Source organism: Tachypleus tridentatus, chromosome 10 (genome assembly GCF_004210375.1).
Source record: "Tachypleus tridentatus isolate NWPU-2018 chromosome 10, ASM421037v1, whole genome shotgun sequence".
NCBI classification, from domain to species: domain Eukaryota; kingdom Metazoa; phylum Arthropoda; class Merostomata; order Xiphosura; family Limulidae; genus Tachypleus; species Tachypleus tridentatus.
The window spans coordinates 75,433,918-75,453,874 of NC_134834.1; the positions used below are offsets into that span (position 1 = coordinate 75,433,918).

At 33.1% G+C, this 19,957-nt stretch overlaps 1 protein-coding gene across 4 annotated transcripts in view; it reads right to left on the reverse strand.

The window, feature by feature from the left end:
* Positions 1–19,957, reverse strand: part of LOC143229604 (sorting nexin-6-like) — a 50,329-nt gene that overhangs the window by 10,002 nt on the left and 20,370 nt on the right. For all 4 annotated transcript variants that reach the window (XR_013015957.1, XM_076462164.1, XM_076462165.1 and 1 more), the window contains exons 5-11: positions 19,639–19,760; positions 19,312–19,435; positions 17,176–17,274; positions 13,403–13,508; positions 3,462–3,537; positions 2,628–2,667; positions 1,646–1,732 (exon numbers count right to left, since the gene is read on the reverse strand). Coding sequence is in view for 3 of the 4 variants with exons in the window: in XM_076462164.1 (XP_076318279.1) it covers positions 1,646–1,732; positions 2,628–2,667; positions 3,462–3,537; positions 13,403–13,508; positions 17,176–17,274; positions 19,312–19,435; positions 19,639–19,760 (654 nt within the window). In the remaining variant the exon portion in view is untranslated. The remainder of the gene's footprint in view (positions 1–1,645; positions 1,733–2,627; positions 2,668–3,461; positions 3,538–13,402; positions 13,509–17,175; positions 17,275–19,311; positions 19,436–19,638; positions 19,761–19,957) is intronic.

The window sequence follows — 19,957 nt, forward strand, 5'->3', positions numbered from 1 at the left end:
TTTATAAGGATTTTCTTAGACATATTCATAACTAACAAGAGAGAATCCTCAACAGCTGCAGCTGTAATTAGATCTCAACTCACTGAAGAGGTGGAGCCATGAGCTTAAAAATTTGTACTTGAAGAAAAAACAAACTTAGACCCATTTTATGAGCTGCTATGCCATAGCAAAAAATTCAACTAAGCAGCTGAAAGAACTAGATTAAGAAAAGAAATATTTACAATAGATGTCATTGACACCTGATGACTGTCATTTCTTAACCACAAGAACAAAATGAACTGCCTGATCAATTTCTTCTCTTGATAGATAAAAAGAGCAAAGTTTGATGGATAAGATGGCAACAGCTTCAAATGGTTTGAACATTTCAAAGGGGATGTAGTAAGTATGATGGTTAACCAGCTATGCAAGTCTTTTATGAACAATGCCATCCTATAACTTATCTTTGTGCCAAACAGTGATAGATTCAGCTTGTTTCATAAATGTAAATATTAATAAATAAAGGATGGCTTTGCAGTCACCCATATTTATACAAGTATGTGGTAGTTCCAGTCAAATGTTTCGATGATGATTTTATGTCTTTCCTCATCCAGATACTGATCTTTACTTGAGTTGGTCACCAGCTCACCACAAGAGTCAATAAATATGAATTATAAAAGCTTTACTGATTATAGCTAAGGTTAATTTTAGTTTTAAAAAAATATAAAAAGAAAGATGGATGAGGAAATACATCATCTGAACACTGTATTGGTAAAAAGGAGTGATTGTCCTATCAGTGTAGATAGAAAAATACTTAAATAATGATAAGCTTACAGAAAAAAGAAAAGTTTGCTGTGTCGGCCCATCATATCTAAGACTAGGAAACTCTTAGCAGTTAGGATCCTCCACTTCCAAAGGATGTAAACTGCACAAGAAAACCTTTTCTAAGAGATCTTTCCATGGAGATAAATCCATAAAGAAACAACTCAGAATCATGCAGCGTGAGTGAGAAAATATGACTTGAAACAAATTTTTATAAAACATAACTTTCAAATCTGATTGCATTCCATTGTAGTTAGCCAATAGTTTATTTAAATATGTGAGAATGAAAATACATGCTGATAGAAAGAGATATGTCTCACACATAAGGATTATTTCTTTAACAAATAACTAAAACTGTTCCAAGAACGTAAGAGATTAACTAAAAATGTATTTCATATGACAAAAAAAACAAGAATGCTGAGCATTAGAAACTAAGCATCTTTGTAAATGGTTCTTAGAATGTTGAGTTTTGTTGCTGCATGTAGCTGATTTACAGTAATAAAAATTCCAATGCAATTCAATGTCATGTGCATCTTTAATGATGCGATACATGTATACCATATACACACTCGCTCCATATTTTTTAACTTAGTTCATTAAAATAAATAATAAACACCCTCTGAACTGAAAATAATGTGTTAAAAACATTTCAAAGATTTGATTATTCTTATGAGAAATGAATAATACAAATCAAACAAACATGCAAAGCAATTGTACCTCCTTTATTCAGTTGTATGCAGTTAATCTGTTACCAAGTAAAACTTGTATTTTCCATTAAAAGGCATTTCATTTATTGTTTATTTTAAATATTTAAAACAAAGCTGAAGTATAAAATCATAAAAAATACCTTTGCTGCTGAAGTATCCCTCATGTAATATCTAAGGGTGTCTGATAACTTTAGGTCCTCATCGGATGCTATCCGACCCTCAACTTTCTAAAAGTAAATATTAGCCATAAAGTCTTCACTTGTGGTTAACTTTTGTTTGTTTAAGCTATAAATTTCTAACACTTAGTATTTTGATACTTTTTATTTACACAATATTTTCAAGCCTTGCATTGTCTGTCAAACAACTAACAAAAAAAAATTCTAGTGTAAATAATATACACCATTACTTTGAAACTAAGAAAATCATAAACAAAAATGCAGACCAAATTCTCATCTAGTTTACACATAGACTGTGCATACTGCAATTACATCTCAGGACAAGAATAGTTGTGCTGCTAAAACACTTCACATCAATAATTTATTTTTTAATGCCATACAAATATAAAAGATTTCTGTGGCATGTAGTATATTCCAAATGATTGTGACACTACAACATTCTAGTGTAGGTTTATGTGGATCATTATATATGAATCACACACTGAATTCACTTTTTTTTCTCTTCTAATCTTCTTAAAATTCCTCTTAATACCAAACTATTAAGCAATATCTCTTTATTCCCAGAAAATAAAAATAAAACATGCTGACCATAATATATTTTTATTTTCTGGGAATAAAGTGATAACTTCACTCAACACATGAATATTTGTCCAACCTACATATACATTACTTGAATAATTCAGATTCGAAAATGTATGCTAAATAAACTTTAAACATTATCATTTCAGTTTAATATATGTCTTCCACAATTAGTGCTTTTATAAATTTGAGTATAAAGCATTTTATAATCTAAATTTTAGAATACATTTCATTTTTGTTAAAGTTTTCAGTATAAAAGAGTACTTTTATTTTTGTTTATAAAAAAATAACTCTGAAATCTTAAGAAAAAAACATTTCTACACATTCTGTCACAAACTAAGTTATAATAAAGTTTAAGACAACTTACCCTAATTTTTTCAAGTGTTTCTGAAGATTTTGTAAATATCCTAAGAGAAAATGATAAATTTATAAATATGAAGACAAAGAAATTATTCAAATTCAGTGTTTTCATAAGTTCCTCTGAAAGTTCTTTAACAAAAATCAAAACATTTTTATTTCTTTAAATTTAACATAAAATGTTATACTGAACACATGACCTTTCATAATGCTTTTCTAAAAACAGCACTTTTCAACCATTCCACATTTTTTTTAAAGAAACAGTAGCCTTATTACAGTAATAAATTTCATCTTATAACTTGAATAATTGCAAATATTTGAATTTTTAAGTTTTCAGATATACACTTTTTTTACATGATAGAACAAATTCAAAAAGTGATGCATTAACCCTTAAACAACAACCATCATCAATTAGTGCTGCTACCTACAACATTCCTACTATTTAAGGGTTAACTCTGTTCATGTAGTGTCCAAGATCCAAAACTAAATACTTCCTCCCGTTACTCACTGCATGTACTGTACTGCACTTTATTGTTTATTATTTCCATTTTTATCACTTATGTATTTAAAACATTAATTTCTATAAAGTACCTATTATGATTGTACAAATTAAGGTTTGCTTCTCCGTATGGAAAGCTAAAATTGGTCATAAGCCTTAGATTTACACGGTGCATTCTATCACAGTTTTTTCACTTACATAATAAAAAATAGGCACAAATATATATTTCTATGAGCTGGCATGATAATTTAAAAGTTAAGTCACGAAACAATAACATGCATTAATCACGAAAACAACTACAATTCACCAGCTCTTTAAACACTGAACAAACTTGTGAATCCATACCTCTCCAGGTCAGTTGCATCAGTTGTGGCAAGTTGAAGAAAAATGGATGCTATCCTTAGGTAGGTATCTGAAACATCTAACAAAAAACACATTTTATAAAAACTTTTAATACACTTTTTTATTATTGATTCTGAAACATTAAAATAAATGGAGTCAATTCAAATATTTAATCATGTGGAAAAAAAAAGTCAAACATTTAGAGAAAACCAACAGAGTAACAACTTACTGGATGGAGGTTCCTGTTTTATACAATTGTGACCATTACAAATGATGTATTAATCTTTAAACAATAAAAGCAGCATGTCCAGGACTTTCTATATAAAAATGTAGGATAAGCATACATTTTTTTACCAAATCTCTCTTTATTTGTTTAATACTGGTTTCCAGCATGAAGAACAGAGGTGGTACAGTATGTTCAGGAAAAATATCTTAAATATGCAAATCAGCAAGTAACATGGAAACTACTGCCACTATAAAGTCATGATGGAACATCACATATCAGAACTAAATTCTGACATTGTTGGTGTTTTGTAAGTAGAATAATGGTACCAAAAATGGAACTCTTTGGGAAAAGATATGCAATAACGCTTTCCAACATAAAATAGTCACATAATCAGATCATATAAATGTGTGTTCAAATTGAGTATTTCAAATTTACAAGTTTATGACAGCCATTGAACTTAATGGCATTGGAAAAAATAGCGAATATTTATAAACTTCGGGGTGAGAGGGGGGCATAATTATCCAAACAAAGAACTGTAACAAGCCATGTCACCAGCCTGTGGTGGGCAAAGTGTGATGTCTAATAATATGTGACAATCCTTGTAAACAAAGGTTGTTGGCAAAAGCTGTCCACATATCCCAGGCAACATAGCAGAATCTCAATCTGTAAATGTAGTACAAGTCGCATGTATACAGGTTACTTGCTCAACATATCCATTTAATTATCTCTTATCTCAAACAACTATTGAATGAAATATAAATAATCATACTATTCCATACAAACACACACTGGTCAAGCTGCCAGATGCAGCACTTATGGATTTCTGAGCAGCTGGAGGTTTGAAAAGTGCATTGGGAAATCATCACCCCAGTCCATTAGATGTGATATGATGTGCTTTGGCCATAATAACCATTCAACAGAACATTCTCTATTGGAAACTACACTATAGGACCATCAGATAACACATAACCATTCAACAATTTGATCAGACTCCAAAATCATTTTAATAAAACATACTCAACCTCTGTAAAACAGTATCGCAACAACAAACTGCCAGCTAGTATAACACAAAGACATTCAGCAAAAGAAACCAACAATTTAAAGAGAAACGTTTAAAGTATAACATTTATAAAGTACTGATCATATATCTCCTGTGACTTAGTGAAGCTAAAACCAAATTTAAGAGATAGTAGTAACTGCATATGAAAGATAAACTCAATAAAATATTTTCAGCTTTGTACAACTAAAGTTACCTTGGAATTAGTCAGCAACTTTGTTATAACTTGTAAGCCATAATCAATGTTACTGCATTTTACAGTGGCACACTAAAGACTTCTATGCAAGAACATAAAATGTTTTCTATAGAAACTTTTATTTCCTTTTTCACTTTTCTTAATGTAAGGTAGTTGTCAGAAACAAAATTACTGAGCTTAGAATGATTCAAAAGAAAATAATACTTAACATTTTCTAAAGTCCAGTGAATCCCACAGGAATGAGGTGTGTATTACCAAAAAACACAGGTTTAGCTCACCACTAGACTACAAGATTTTAAATGTTCTGATGTACATTATGAGCTGTTTTCTGTAGGTTTTAAGTCTTCTTCTCATGGCAACTGCTAACCAAACTTAAGTAACTGCTTACTTGCACTGGTAGTTGGTTTTCCTTGAGAATGAGTTAATACATATGTGGATTTCTGTTCATATGCTTCATGTTGTTTTTATGCTTTTCCCCATCCATGTGTGATTTAACAGCAGGTTTGCCTATATTCTTAAGGATGAAAGTCTTTTTACATATGCTGCAGCATATCAGATGTATACTTGTAGACACTAGCTCAAGCCACATTCTATAGAGTTCATTCTCTTTCCAATTCTCCTAATATTTACACTTCCCTGGCATGATGTAAAAATAAATCAAAAACAGGATAAAAAAGATTATCGAATGATACCAGGAGTTTCAGAAGTGCATGTGGTTCTTTCCACATATTTTAGCCATTTTAATACATTTTGGACAGTGCACAGCAAAACAAGTCTGACAAAATGGTGAACACAACTGTGAAACCTAATTCTCCAATATAAGCATATCACTGATTGGCCAACTTAAGAGAATCCTGTGCTTCATAGATAATTGCCTCATTTTTCATTCAGAAACTCACTAAATAACAGTATGATGAATTTTGATTGGCTAAATGCAATAAGGAAATACCATGTTGCCACATTTAGGTTTCAGCTTTACCTAGAGAGATTAGCACTAAACGTTGTTGATGTTTTTAATGATAAATACTGAGATTTTTTGTTAAAACACAAAATTTAATGACTTTTCATGACTTAAAAATAGCCTTTTCAAATTCCACAATATTTCAGGTTTCCCAGATTCCACAGGACTCCTGTATTCCACCCATAATAAATAAATTCTATATCAAATCAAAATCAAAACAAACCTCCTTTTCACTGCTGCTATATACCATGACATTTAAAGAAGTAATGTCATTCAAGGGTTGGTTCTAGAAATGTATTAAGCTGGTAATAGTTGTTTGTAATGGAGTTCTTCAATCAGGTTTTTCTTTCTTCCTGTGATAACATTTCAGGCTCAGCACACAACCTGAAATATCATCTCAGAAATAAAGAAAACCTTAGAAAAAATAAAATCCATAGAAAGGTTGGTTATTTGGCATTTTATGGTGCAAAACAACTAGGCTATCTATGCCATACAACCAGTAAGAAAATTAAAAGTGAAGTAAAATTATTAAAATTCATAAAATGAAATCATGTTAAAACAAAACAGTCTAATTGTAAAGTTAAAAACTTAAATAGTGTTAAAAAAGCCAATGGCCCTTAAAAAACTATAAACATTTGTAAGGTGTCACTTTTGCCAATGACACTGTCCCAGCACTGGGACAAAACATGTCTAAAATGGTGCTGTTGTTGAGAGTTGTAAGAATGGTATGACAGTAAAACATGGATTATTGTGGCCTGAGTGTCACACAGACCACACACTGGTGCATCAGTCCAAGATAAAAGAAAATTAGGAGTTAAAAAACCGTGGACAATACACAGTCAAGTTAGGACAACTTCTTTCCTGGCCAAAGTCCAATAGAGGGATTTATCTGGAAAAGCTTGTTTTCACATTGCTCACTCCACATTGATTGCCAACTGGCATGGAGCTGAGCCTTGAATGCAAGATCATGGTCCATTAATGGAACAGACACAGCAGTGATAGTGCCCGAGCAGACAGACTTAGCTGCAGTGTCAGCAAGCTCGTTCCCTCAAACATCAACATGGCCTGGTACCCAGAAAAACTGGACAAAAGTAGATGTTAAAAAGAAATGGGCCAGTCAATTTAGAAAATTGACAAGAACAAAGTGAGAACTAATGTGAAGTGATTCTAAAGCCACTAGAAAACTAGTCAAGTTGGTATAAATAGTACAATTTGAGTACTGCTTAGCTTCTGTGTAATCCAAAGCAAAAGAAATGATGTACAGTTTGGCAGTTAACACAGAAACTGTAGAAGGGATTCTGTGTGCAACAACCAAACCATGACAGAACCCACATAGTTGCCTAATTTCAAACCATCTGTATAAATTGGAATGGTAAGATGGTTCAAAAGATGTTCAGCAAATAAAAAACAGTGCTTCTAATCAGAAGTATCTGCTTTTCTGAGATGACTTAAAGATCACAATGACTTCCAAGGGACAGACCCAATTCATCCAACTGCACCTGGATACAAAGGCCAAAAGGAACAATGGCAGATCATCTGTTCTGAAAAAGCATGGCCCACTAAGAAAGGAAAACATAACTCCAGGTGGGATTGCTGTGGTACAGATCTAAGTTTCGAAGCATATAGTAAAGACAGTTGCAAACAGCAGAGGTGTAGAGAAGGTTCATGAGACTGTGTATAAACTCTGGACTGGATAAGTGTGGAAAGCACGATGCAGAACCAAAGCCCTTGATAATGAACAGGGTCCAGCATCTTCAAGGCCAAGGTCCTGGCAGAGCCATAGACCAGAGACCCATAGTCTAATATCGATCGAATAAGAGCATGATATATTTTAGCACACAACACTGATCCACTCCCTAAGTAATGGAAGAAAGAACAAGTAGGATGTTCAGTACTCTTGTACATTTGACTTGTAGCTGCTTCACTTGTGGTCTAAAGGTCAGCTTACAGTAAAAGAACTTTGTCTCAGGCACCACAGGAAGCTCAACTTCACTGACATGGAGTTCAGGAATTGAGATGAAAAGTGCATACAAATTATTTTACAGGGAGAGAAGTTAAAACTGTTTGCTGTGGTCCACTTCAATAAACGATTGAGGGCACTCTGTAGATACTGCTCAATAAACTTCATGTTCAACAACTAACACGAGATGTGGAAGTTGTCCACATAGAGCCCATTTGTAACAGTAAGAGAGAGTTGTCCAGTGATGACATTAATCTTTATACTGAAAAGTGTGACACTCAACACACAGCCCTGAGGAACTCCAAGTTCCCATAGAAAAGAAGGGAAAGTGTCGAACCCACGCAAACTAGCAATCACCTGCCTATTAAAATATTTTTAATATAAATGGGTAAATGGCTATACAACCCAAAGAAGTGAAAGTCTTGAAAAATGCCATACCTCCACATAGTATCATAAGAATACTGGCACAAGATATTGTTGCTTGAGAAAGCCTTCTCTGATCAATGTTTCATGTCAAATCAGGTGGTCCACAGTGGAGTACTGTCATTGGAACCTACACTTTGTGGGTGAGAGGAGGTTGCTTGATCTGAGGAACCAAACAAGATAAGCATTAACCACTCTCTCTAAGGTCCTACAGAGTCAGCTCATCAAAGCAATTGGACAGTAGTTTGAGGGAATATTGGGATCCTTCCCAGGCTTAGAGAAAGGTAGAACAATAGCCTGACACCACACATCAGGAAAAACATTCTCTTGCCAGATCTGGTTAAAAATAAACACAAGAATAGCAAGAGGAGCAAGAGAGAGATGGCACAGCATCTAGTAATGTATATCATCAGATCCAATGAATGTACTGCTAGACCGATGAAGAGCCAGCTTAAGTTCCACCAGTATCAAGGGGGCAATTATAGTCATAGAGACAATCAGCTCGAAAGGAAAGAGGTGATCACTCTGCCTAAGTCTTGATGGCCAAGAAGATGGAGGATGAAGCAGAAGTGCTAGATACCTAACAAAAACTTTCACCTTGGGTATCAGTGATACTCTGTGCATCAGAAACTTCCTGGCCATCAGAGAGCAAGATCGAAAAGGGGACAGAATTATACTGCCAACTTACCTTCTGATTCTTGTCCCACATGCCTTTGGAACTGGTGGTAGGAGAAATGCTGGTTGTGAATTTAATCCAAGATTCCTTCTGGCTTTGATGTCTTACCTACTGAGCATGTGCATGGGTCCACTGAAAAGCGATGCAGTTTGAAAGTGTGGGATACCTACACAAGGTACCTCATGCCAGTTTTTGAGCCTTCCGTATCATATAACAGGTATTATTCCACTATGGACAAGGATACCGTGGAAACATGTCAAGGTTTTAGGAATACACTAAGCAGCTGTCTGGATAATGCAGTCAGTCACTGCTGCCATGGAGTCATCTATCAATGACTTACAGATTAGTGCAGGATCAAGTTGCTGGAGAACAGTGAAAGATGGCCAGTTGGCTTGATCCAGCTTTCACTGGGGCATGCAGGTCGGGTGGCATCAACCATGGCCAGTCTCTCTCAAAATGATCACTGCCCCACAGGTTACTGTCAACCCTCGATGAAAAGTGTGAGAATAGTGAAAGGGAGCAGACTGAGAGTTCAGTAGCAGGAAAAGACTGAGTAGGTGCATGAAAATAACTGCAAGAACCAGCACTGATGAGAGAAAGGTTGTGATCTGAGAGCATACACTCTACGGAGCAACCCCTCCCATCAATATCAGCACCTTCCAGTGGGGATTATTGTCCATTAAAGTTCCACAGGATTATAAAGGAAAAAGGTAACTGTTCAATGAGAGCATCAAGGTCTGATATCATGGGTCTCTTAAGGGGACAGGTAGAGAGAACAAACAGTGATGGTACAACCATGAATGATTGACCAGCAGAGCCACCCTCTCCATGCGCTCGTCCATCACACAACCTGTCATTTCTGTTCAAAGAAAACAGCTACAAGATGAATGTTTCGGCAGGTTTCAGAAATGTGTTCTGTAAGGAAAGATATAGAGGATGGTAAGAATCAACCAGAGCTTTGATGTTATCTGGATTAGAATGTAAACCGCGACAGTTCCATTGTATCAAAGTGGCCATTTTTACTTATGTATAGGTATATTTAGTGGAGAGCCCTTCTGTTTTCAACCATGTCTTTCATCTTTGTTTTCTTTATTCGAGGGAGGTCTACTGACTAAGCAGGCCTCTGTAATTGGAAGAAGACTGCAGCAACTGAGGGTATGAATGAATGATTGTTCTAGATCTTGGAGCTGGAGAAGAAAATGGACCCAAGGAAATGCCCCTGCCAAGAACCAAAGGAAGTGGATCTGTGGATGTGTTGGAATGAGTGGTAGGGCAGAGATGGGTGTTGATATTTATTCTTCAGCTTTCTTAACCATGAAGGACAAAAGACTTTTCACATAGTTTGAGAACAATTCTCTTGGAGGCATGGAGAGATCCATCTGCACTCCCACTGTAACAGTGGAATGAAGTGTAGCAGCATATGTCCCAGATGGAGTGGTGGACAGCAACTTTTGAGCCTCGTGGTAAGAAATATTGTGAATCATTTTCAAACACTGTACCTCTTTTTCTTCCACCCACCTAGGGCATGAACAAAAGTAAGATGGGTGAGAGCCAATACAATTAATGCAGTGACAGTCTATTTCACACTCATAGGCATTGTGATCCTTACCACCTCAACGAGCACACATCAAGGAACCACAACATGTCTTCGAGTGAGCAAACAACTAACAATGGAAATATCTGAGAAGGTTTGAAATATATGACCATACCTTGCAGTTAAGATAACCTGCCTTTATGGTGACAAGTGGACATGGTGATGTAAATGTCAAAATTAGTGCATTGGTCTACACCATAATTCCATCTTTGCAAGTGGAGACACGCTTCACTGCAGAAACTCCTTGGGTGGAGAAACCAGCAAGAATCTCCAACTTGGGGATGTTCTTCAAATACCCCTCCCAACAATAATTCCTCGTGATGAATTCAAGTAGCATGAGGAGTAACCTCAATGGGTATATCCCCAATGGCCTTCGGATGCAAAGAAGAGTTCATTGTGTTTAAGAGTGGATATTTCCACCAATATATCACCAGAACAAAGCTTTTTAATTGACTTAAAAGATCCACCAATTCCCTCTGGTCCCTTCTGAATAAAAAAAGGGAGACATATGTCTTAAAGATTTGTTTGATAAAGAATGTAATACCAGAAAACAAGGTACAATTGTTGAAGTTGAAGATTGCTGTTCAGAATCTTCAAGATGCAGTCATTTATCAATGGTCTGTTTTTCACTATTTTTTTTAATTTGATTAGGGGATCCATAATAAAGAATGAATGTTTTGGTGCCCACTGACCCCACTCACTATGGAGCCCTACATGCACTACAGTGCCAAACAAGGACACTGCAGCAATGCCAGAGTTTCATGAACACTATACCCAAACACCAGCAACAGATACATTGTCCACAATACCAGCTAAGAACATTCAACTTTGATACCTGGTTGATCCCAACCCCTATGGGGGTCACCTGTCTACAGGAATTCAAGGCCAAAGTGGTGTGTTAGGGTTGGACCCCTCAACCACCAGGATCCTCTACTCTCCTTCGTGGGTTGCTATGCACGGTAAACAGATGGATGGATGTTTAGATCTCAGAGACAGTAAACTGAAAGAACATATCCTTTTCTGGGAGGTCCTCTCACCCCATACAGGAATCCACACTGATGGGTTCACAAAAATAACTACATCTGACAAAAGAGAAAGTTTGAACTACCTATGCTAATTGTGACAGTACTATTTCATCTATTATTACCATAAATTCATAATCTGTATTAGAAATATTAACTTTAAACAAATTTGAAGTTGGCCTTGGTTTGTTACAGCCTTCTATTAAATTCAACAATAACTGATACTTCACATTAAATGAAATGAGGTGTTTGTATCACTAAACATTCTAGTATTTTATCAAGTTTCTTTAACCCTTAAAATAGTGGCTATCATCAATTGATGCTGCTACCTACAGCATTCCCACTGTTTGAGGACTAATTTGAATAAATTCTTAAGTCTTTCATATTGTTCACAGAAAAATTAAGAAATTAATGGAAAATATTTCATGGGCTATTTTCTTACAAAAAAAATTGTTTACTTAAATGTTTTTCAAAATATTTCTGGTTTTCCAACATCTTTGCCACATGACTGTTTGAAGTAATTTTTAACTTAAGATTCATGATAAATATATTTATACATTTCTGACTTTCTATATTTACTAAGTACAAGTTTTTAAGACATATAAGAATAAAATCTACAAAATATAGCTGAAAATACCAGTTTCACATGTTTATCACTAGATGTTGCAGAAAATGATAACACTAGATCATGAACTTTATTGTCTAATCATAGTATTACCTAATCTTCTCAGAAAATGTTAACACTAGATCATGAACTTTATTGCCTAATCATAGGATTACCCTAATCTTCTCTCTCCCTCTTTTTAAATAAGGTAAATAGAAAACTCACTGGTTGACCCAAAGATTTATTCTCCACCAATCCCTAATAGCATGAAAATATTGTACTCAGTGCTATAACCTAATTATATAGTGTTACTGTTGTGAATAGCATGTCATGTATTGTAACTATAATACAAGTTATGTATGGGCATTTTTGTTTAAAATCAACAGGCGATACATGAAAATAATTCACAAAAACATTGCAACATGATGTGGACACAACACAAGGCTGTTACAAACACCTAAAACTTTCCATTGTTAGAGTAAGAATTGTTGGTAATCTTTTTCTTGATGTTCCTGGCATTCCAGGTTGTTCCATATTCCTTAGTTTTACAATTCCAATAAGTACAATAGAAGTACCCACCTTGAAAATTCAAAATTTCCAATCTGAACACATCATTATAATCTAAGTGTATGAATATTTTGTATGAGAAAGGGCAGTTACATACTATTTCCCAAAACAATAGATTTTTGGTGACATCGAGTACACATGAAACTTCAAAAAATATCCAAATGCAGTTTAACACATACTGTTCCACCAGTTGATATGTGATTTGCTTATTTGCAGATTCAAATTAATTACAGTACAGTATAATCAACCCTCTTCATAAGGAAAAATGCAATAAAAAAATGTGTACATGTAATACTTTTGTGACTCCCAAAAACATAAAAGGAAATTTATGTAATAAAAGTTTATAATGTGTCTAAGTACACTAGAACAAGATATATACCCTCCAAGTTTGAAGACAAATGTCCTGAAATAAAGGAATGGGGCACAATTGCAACTGTTAGAAAGAAACAAAAAATACAATATGTATCCCTTCTCATGGGAAAAAGATAATAATTTATACTCAGTTAAAACTGGCAAACACACCCAACTGTATTTAGAATACACGATTTTAAGGTAAGCTAACTAATCTAAATGTCTTTTCCTAGTCACTTGTTTCTTATTAATTACTAATATTGTTATTAATTTCACATAACTTTTCAAATACAAGACTTTAACCTACTTTTATGAGATCTGGTCATTCTATCAGCTTTCCAAGTTGCATCTTTTACTTGTGTAAAATACTCCACTAAAAAATTCTTCTCATGTTCAAAAAACTCATCCATATCCTAGAGTCACAAAAATAAAGTTAAACTGATTTTTACCTGTACAAACTTGATCAATTAACCTTTCAACTGGCATAATGGATCAATTAATGTTAATAAGCTAATCATACTTTTGAATGAACCAAAAATGGTTGTTCAATAATGTCTATTCTAATTTCTACAAAAACTGAGATTTAAAAGCATTTTCTTCATGCAATAACCACAGAACAAACAGCCCTTGGCTAATCAATGCAAATGTAAAGATATTCTGTGTAAAGAAAAATAAGTCAGTGATAACTACAACACTACTGTTTACTGTACCTTTACAGTGATCAGTGAGTCCCATTTCACAATAAATACTCATTTTTTATCAGCTTTGTAACATACATACATATCTATATGTTCTCTCAAAGTGTCAAGACAGAAGGATGAGAAACCAAAATACTAAGTACAAATAAAAAAAAAGACAAGTCAACATGACACTGTCAGAGGCTACTGTTGAACTCCACATATGAAATAAAGAAATCAAAATATCTTTACACAACAGGAATATATATTTATAAACCAATGGCATTAAAAAAATTATGAAAGCAAACCATACAATATTACACTTGTTCTTCAGTCATGTCAACTAATTCAGTACTGTGTTATATTGATTCTGGATCACCAGAAGACTTTCTTTTTACCATTTCATTTACTGAAGCACAGAAGATTTTTAATAATACACTATTTTGTCCCTACATTTAATGTTCTGAATTCATTGTTAAAGTAGAAAATCTAGTTAATATGTTTTATTAATACTGAGTGACTGTTTGTTTTAGCACAAAGCTGCAGGAGAGAGATATTATAAAGGAAAACTTTTAGTTTTTTTTATATTAATATTATCACTGGTAGTAAATAAGCCAAATAAAATAACAACTAGACTTAAGAAGACTGGTAAATAAAAATCATAGGTTTAAAGGTTTAAGTTAAAGCTTGGTGGTGTAACTTGTACTGCAACATTACTTTTAAGATATGTTACAGTACTTTACACACAGCAAAAGTTCAAGTTATTGATAAATCATAAAACAGGTTAATAATATTGTTTTATTAATTAAATACAATCTAATTACCAGTTGATTGTCTCTTCATGTTTTAAGGATAAACATGGTTACTTGACTTTAGATCCATTAATACAAATTCAGCTTATAAGTAGGCTATAATATAAATCAAACTAATACATTATATTATTACTTAAACATCAACTAGTATAAATTGTTATTTGTAACTTCTACAAAATTAAACTTAATTACTTTAGTGCAAAGATAAAGCAGTGATAAAAACTATAATATATTTGATTCTCAAACATTAGGTTTAAGCGTTGGCAATAGGTTACTGGTATTTAGTGTCAAGTACTTTTTTCTCAGGCTACAAATACAGTGATCAAGACTGGTGTAGGAGTTAAGCATTTACAGTTTATCAAGTGTAATGGGTGCAATTAGTGGATTTTATTTGCTAATTCATAGCTGGTATGTACTTTTAGGAAACTTTAAAATCTTCATTTTAGTAATGAAGATGTGCAATTTGTTTGTACAGTTTGCCTGTTGGAGAAAAAGTTTGTGGTTATCATAATTAGAGTTAAAAAGAAGTGTAAACTGTGAGAAATAGCATAAAAATTTCAAGAGGAACCACTGATTTTACATGTAAAAGATATATCAGCTAACAATGACTTACAATAACAGTACCATTAAGGATAAAAATAGTGGAGTTAATTGTAATGAGCTTATTATACTGAATAACAGATCTTAGCCCTTGGCTTGAGCAAATGAGGAACTATTGAAAGAAAGGAAAACAAAAAGGTCACAGAAGAATGTAGACAATAAACATCAGGATGTTAAAAGTGGTTCCTCAACAAGACATGTCGATAAGGTAATCTGTGGGGTAAACATGGAGAAAAGAATTAGATTATGGTATCCAGGGGCAACACATAAGAACTAATAATAGTGGATCAGAGAAGTTAATTAATAAGTACAAGGGGTTGATAAATATAATGTAGAGAAAAGTCTAGCTTTGGAAATGAATCTAGAAGTAGTTCTAAAGGTAGACTTAAATATTTTACTGTAACACTAGAAGTATAACAAAAATACAATTTCAGAACACTGGAAGAAATGAAGGATTTTGATATAATAACTGAAATATGTTTACATTTAAATGATTTTTGATGACTGATGACAAAATATTATTTCAAATGTACAGTTAAAAGCTATTTAACAGAGTACTAAAGAGAGGGGTGGAGTGATTTATATGTAAAATGTGAGTTACATCCTGTCAAAGTTGGTATTATAGACAACAGCAATGAGATTAAATCCATTTGGAGTTCTATTGGCAGATATAAAGGAGAATCGGGGATTTGTTACAGACCACCAAACAATACTGATGAAATTAATGAGAAATTTTACAGTAAGATTAAGATTTCAGCTGAAGGTAACAGTAAGAATTTCTTTGAAAACATTACATGCAAACAAAACATTAGCATGGGAAGTAGGACTATGAGGAATAAGGCACATATCTGATGATTAAAAGATGGCTCAGTTTTTAAATTCTACTTTTTTCTCAGTTTTTACAAATACAGATTTAAGCAATATTCCTCATCTTGAACAGTTGACAGATGGAAATGAGATGATCACATTAAATATAAACTTAAGAAAAAAATTGGGAAGTTCAAAGAAGGATATGACTAATGGGCCAGGTTATATTTCCTCAAGGGTTTTGAAAGAGGTTAAGATTTGGATATGTGAGCAACTTGCTCCAGTTTTTTTAAGTCCTTGAATATAGATCAGATGCCAGAAGACTGAAAGTTGGCTAATGCTCTTCTTCTTTTGAAGCAAGGAGATAAAAACTGTCCCATTAACTAGAGGCCTTTTAGTCTTACATCAATTGTTGGAAAAGTTTTGAAAAGTCTGATAAAAAATTATTTGAAAAGTCATTTAACACAGTTTAGAATTTTGTTAGGTAGTCAACATGGTTTATTTAAGGAAAATTGTGCCTTACAAATCTTTTGCTATTATTTGAAAAGGTTACTGTTTATATACATGTATATGAAATATGAGGGTGCAGGTGTGAATTTGGTGTATGTGTATCAGGATTTTCAGAAAGCATTTGACAAAGTGTCACACAATAGCTTATCAAAAAAGTTATCTCTGTAGCTGTAGGAGATTAGTTAGCTAATTGAATAGAAGACTGGTGGAATGAAATAAAGAAGAGGGTTGTTATAAATGTAGTTCAGTCAAACTAGATTAATATCTCAAGTGAAGTACTTCAGTGTTTCGAACTTTTCTCCAATTTATATCAATGGCATAAAAGAAGGAATGGTCACAGAAGTACTTACATTTGCAGGGGATATCAAGGTCATGGATGGCTTTGAGAAGGATGCTGTTGCTTTATGAAGTGACTTAGACTAATAAATTTAGAACCAGTATAAATATAATGTACAATCTGTATTTTGCTTAAACTCACGACTTGATAAAGTTTCTTCTGAAGAGGTAGAAATGCATAATTAATAGGCTTAGTAAAAAACATAAGTATAAAAAAAGTTATAAATATATGTTACTTTAGTCTAATATGTGGTATCTTTTAAACATACATGTATATTTATTTCTTTATATTTTATTTTATTTAATGGTTTATTGCATATTACTTCTTTATCACATACCTTCTGTGTTGTGGACAATAACATATCATCTGCTGATTCTTTAATGTTACTGAAAAGATCCACAATTCTTTCCTTCTTGTTCTTTCCACGGACAGACAACTATAGGAAATCGAACTTGTATCACTGAGCATGTTAAAATCAACATATGTTTCCTATCTTACTTTAAAACCAATGCAGTGATAGCCAGCATTCATAAAAAGGTAAGGTTTTTCTAATCCTATAGGTACTGGGATGCACATGTGACTAGCTTGGTCATTTTTAATGCAATTCTTATTACACTGACTTTGATCCAGCATGTCATTATTATATTTTATTATCTTGAGCTCACCAAAATGATAGATATCATTATTTCTGTAACAAAACAACATTGAAAGCAAAGTAACAAATCTACGAGAATTAGATTCTTTATTAAGCAATGTGAAAAATTTTAATTTAAATTGAAAAAGTTGATGTTTGGTTGTTCTAAAAATGTGCCTTGCAAGCATTAGACAGTAGATGATAAAATTATTGATTAGCCTTGTGTGTGCATGTGTGTGTGAGTGCAAAGCATTCTTTTCATGTTTGTCTTCTGGCTAGACTAAACAGCTGGCTTCCAGTTGAAATACTGGAAGTCTTCAGGTGAGAAAATAACACTTGCTAAGTACCAATGTTTAAATGAAGCCAAAGCAATTGTTAACAGATTTTTTTTCCCATTAGCCAAATTTTGTTGTACTTTAATGGAATTTCAATCACCTTCAAATGGGTAAAGGAAAGTGGGATTACGAAAAATACTATAGTTTTGACATAAAGTTCATAAAATGATACTGAAATGTTTTACTGTCAGATTTATATGCATACATAACTGTACTTAAAAGATATTCCTCAGTTAGCAAATGTTATTCAATTGCAATATTGTAATTACTAGCAAAGAACCACAAAACACATACAGCTGTAGTAGAACCTTTATTGCATGAGCACTTCTTTAAATATAGGATTTCTAGAATAATACAAAAGAATTCTAATCACAGACAACGAAATCTAAGTCCATTTGTCTTAAGCCTGACATTAGTTAAGCCTCTGTAAAGTACAACCTATGTCATCACTAACTTGTGTATATTTTCTGCTTTAGTTTAGTTAGGGTTAAACTTTACTGTACTATTATCAACAAATAAACTTGTAATGTTATTGTCCAACTGCAATAAGTTTTTAATATGCTGCTGTATGAAATGTCTACTAATGTAAATGTACATCAATTTTTTGTTTACATACATTCAAATTAAGTGTGCATGAATTGTATATTTAGGAAATAAGGTGTGTGCAAAACCAAGAACTATTACAGTAGATATTAATAAAAAAGGATGTTGATATGTTTACAGGACCTTCTTGATGCTATGTATTAAGTATCGTTACCATGATTTTATGTATAGTAGAATTATGTTAGCAACATCAGTTGTTGTCCAAGTAACAACTTCAGAGCTGACCAAAGTGATAAAATACATTACACCTGGTGCATGCTCAATTAACTTGATTTACATTTATTCACATTCTAAAATGTCAAAGTGTATCTGGTCCAAACCAAGGATCACTTCATGTATGGGTTAGATTTTTAGGCTTTTGAACCTCCTCTTTATATCCAGTTAGCAAAAACAAAAAAAATATAATCCTCATCTAAAACAATAGAACTTTCATTTCAACAAAATAATTTCAGGAATCCCTAAATGTGGGCCTATCAAAAAGATTACCCATACAGAATTTTCTGTAGCTGTAGCAAAAATAATGATTTTGTAGATACGTCAAATTTCTGTTTTTTTTTTTAATTTTCTCACTAAACTAAATCTGTCATTTCCTAAGTTGCATATTTAAAATAAGTGTAAAGTGTTAAAAAACTGAAAATTCTCAAAATAAAACATGGAAAAGAATAAACATAATATAGAAACAATTTATACAAAATACTTCAGAACAATGAAATAGCTTTCAACTGTTTAGCTTTCTGTCTTTATACCAAAAACACTACCTAAACCATATTTTAGAAAATAACTATGACATTTGCTATTATCTCTTCTCATATGTTTGATGTTCAAGATATTATTAATCTCCTGGCATGAAATGCTAAAATGCAATAATCGGTAAAAGGATAACAAAAAAACACAAACTTACATCTTTGTCATACTCTAGGAAAACTACAAAACTGTGGTCCATTTTGAAAACTGGATGTGCAGCTAACCTCTGGAGAAACACTTCATGCATGGCTACAGTTTTTTTAAAAGTTGCTAAGTATTCACTGAAGTGTTAAAAAGAAATTAATATTAGTTACTGTTTCCTTTTAATACACATTACTTATCAAACACATTTTTATTGTTTCTAATATTTATAATCTCTGATACTATGTGCACATATTGGAATTGGTTTAGAACTTCATCCATTGTTCTACCTTCAGAATAAAAGTAATGAATTCTATTAAGGTAATTAAAATCAAACACTCACGCTTCTAGTTCTTGTTTCATTTTACCAAATTCTTCTTTTGTCATTGCTCCTTCTCCTTCACCAAGTTTTTGCAGTTTTTCTCTTGAAGCATCAAAGTCAGGTCGTGGAGGAGCTGGAGGAATCTGGAATGACAAAAAAATCATTTATTTTGTAAGTTTGATCATGTTTGTTGCTTTAGCAAAAGGTGTATAAAATTATGAATAGCCTAGCTTGTTTTAGCTTAACAAATATAATTTAAAAAGAAATGAATAATGGTAAAAATATTCTTTTTTTACTGTTCATGAACAACTTCAGGTTATAACTGTCTTTAACATACCAG